This window comes from Sinocyclocheilus rhinocerous, unplaced genomic scaffold (assembly GCF_001515625.1).
Source record: "Sinocyclocheilus rhinocerous isolate Xijiao unplaced genomic scaffold, SAMN03320098_v1.1 scaffold185, whole genome shotgun sequence".
Taxonomy (NCBI): Eukaryota; Metazoa; Chordata; class Actinopteri; order Cypriniformes; family Cyprinidae; genus Sinocyclocheilus; species Sinocyclocheilus rhinocerous.
Window position 1 is genome coordinate 1,185,135 of NW_015662163.1, and position 2,489 is coordinate 1,187,623.

The 2,489-nt window shown below is 35.3% G+C and overlaps 1 protein-coding gene across 1 annotated transcript in view; it reads left to right on the top strand.

The window, feature by feature from the left end:
• The window catches only part of LOC107727571 (intraflagellar transport protein 172 homolog), a 42,110-nt gene that overhangs the window by 20,015 nt on the left and 19,606 nt on the right, over nt 1-2,489 (top strand). Inside the window, exons 35-36 of the mRNA XM_016537470.1 lie at nt 320-417; nt 1,629-1,758. Coding sequence (XP_016392956.1) covers nt 320-417; nt 1,629-1,758 — 228 coding nt within the window. The remainder of the gene's footprint in view (nt 1-319; nt 418-1,628; nt 1,759-2,489) is intronic.

Below are 2,489 nucleotides of genomic sequence, written 5' to 3' on the forward strand. Positions count from 1 at the left end.
TTTAGACCATATGAAGATTTTTTTTTTTTAAATTTTTTTATACATAAAATGAATTATATAAATATTATAATATTAAATAAATATTATATAAAATAATTCCAAATTTAAATCATGACAGGAATAGAGCCAACAGTTAAATTGACATTAAATTAATAAAATTACAGAAGACTGTAAAACTGATCACAATGATATATATTTTTTTTAATTGTTCGTTTGCATATTAAAAGCTTTGTACGAACAAATGTAAGATTTCTTCTTATTAGCTACATATGAATATTAAGTTATGCAGGCTTTGAAGAACCATATTTCTCTTATCCAGGATGCTGGGATGTGGACTGATGCAATGCGGATCTGTAAAGACTATTTGCCCAGCAAGCTGAGCGTCCTTCAAAAGGAATATGAAAGCGAGGGCAACTGGTAAAAGAACTCCTTTACTATCTGTTTCTTTTTTTCTTGTCTTACTTTCATATGTGTCTCATTTGCTGTATCAGAAAATCTTCCCTTGTTTATTGTTCTTCAGAAACTAGGGCTCTGCAGTTGTGCAGAAAAACTAGAAGCTCTGAACTACATTCGGATTGGCTTCCCTCCTTTATTAGAACATGGCAGCTTTTTATCCTAAATTAAATCCATAATGAGCAGCTCATTAACACGCAGACACGCAGTAAATCTGTCTCCACTGATAATTTTCCTATTTTTAATGACTTGTGGAAAAACATCAAAGGCTTCTTTGCTGTCTTCCCTGGGAAGAAAAGGAGAAACATTTTGCATAGTCAGTTCAAGGCCCACTCAGCAGTAATATATGCTTCTTGTATCATTAACCTATTTTCAATCAAGAGTTTGAACTTTCTTTCCATGTTGTGTTTATAATTGACTCTTCTGGTCACTTTATGATCCCAAAGAGGTATAGGATGTGTGTACCTTCCCTGTTAAACAAAACAGCATATGCTGGATAGGTATGTTTTGAAGCATGGCAGCTGGTTTAAGCTGGTCTTTAGTTGGTCATGAGCTGGTTTAAGCTGATCATGTGCTGGTCCTAAGCAACTACATCCTGCTCAGGACCAGCTTATAACCAGCTCAGGACCATCTTAAACCAGCTCATGACCAACTAAGGACCAGCTCAAACCAGCTGCCATGCTTCAAAACATACCTAACCAGCCTATGCTGATTTTTTCAACAGGGTTCAGCCATGTGGCTTTGTTTTGCCTGTCCGTTGCACTGAACCTTACGTAAAGTTGTATAAAGCAGAAAGTGGTTGAGTGCTTGCCTTCACAGCTGTGAAATTCAATTCACTTTCTGCAGTTTTAAAGCCATCATTGCTAAACATTAAAGCACACGAAACATGGTACTAGATTTTTTCAAGCTGAAAGGTTTTCATGTAGCTTTCACGGTTATTAACCACCAGGTCATCTCAAGACCTTTAATAAATAGGGGTTTCAAGCCTTTATTCAAAACTCTCACAGTAAAATGAACTGCAAACTATCTAGCCGGCACTAATAAAACGGTAGTATTTTCTGTCTTTTTTCTTCCCATAGAGTACTATGACGTCAATAGTGACGGAAGGAAAGCAGGAGATGGTAAACATGTCTTACAAGTCCATGAGAAATAAATGTATATGTGTGTGTTTACAGGGGTGTGGAAGGCATGGTTGAGCAGGCTCAGGAGTGGGAACAGACAGGCGAATATGCCAGAGCCGTCGACTGCTATCTGAAAGTGAAGGACTCATCTAACATGGACTTGCTGATGAAGTGTTGGATGAAGGTAAAGTTCAGACTCAGAGACACCTGGCTGCAGTCACCATGTTGTATAACATAAAGAACACTGTTGTCCAGAAAATTCTTTTTATTAAATTTTTAATCTGTTTCAATCCGGTATTATTTTAGGAATGTTTCAGTGAATTTTCACGTGCGAAATCCAGTCAATTTCAGTAGAAATCCACCGGGAATTTTGCACAAGGGTGAAAGAGTTTGCATCGGGTTCAGATGGTCTTGCAAATTCACCACTTGATCAATAGAAAGCTACTTGGTTTGAAAGTGACTTTTGTGTGAGCTGTTTCATATGTCGCCACACTATTGACAGTAGACAATTGATCTTTTTTGCTAATGTGACTGCACTTTAAGACATTAGTTTATTATTATTTTTTTTTGAAAAATTGTATTATTTATTTATTTATTTATTTTAGAACCAAAAAACTTGACTGGAGCCAACAACAATAAATGAAACTAGACAAAACTAGTCAAAAAGTTATCACAATTATGTTTTAAATTATATGTTGTTATATTTATTTGCTTATTATTAAAATTTTGGTTATTTAAAGTCCCCATGAAATCAAAATTAAAGTTTTTTGGGTGTTAGTATCAATATGTTAGTCTTAAGGTTATCTATAAGGCTGTGTGCTCCAAAACAGTGGCAAAATTTGCATTTAGAAGATATAAGCATTCAAAGCTTGCAGTTCGTGACTTACGATTTTTTTGACGTCACATTGTACTTCA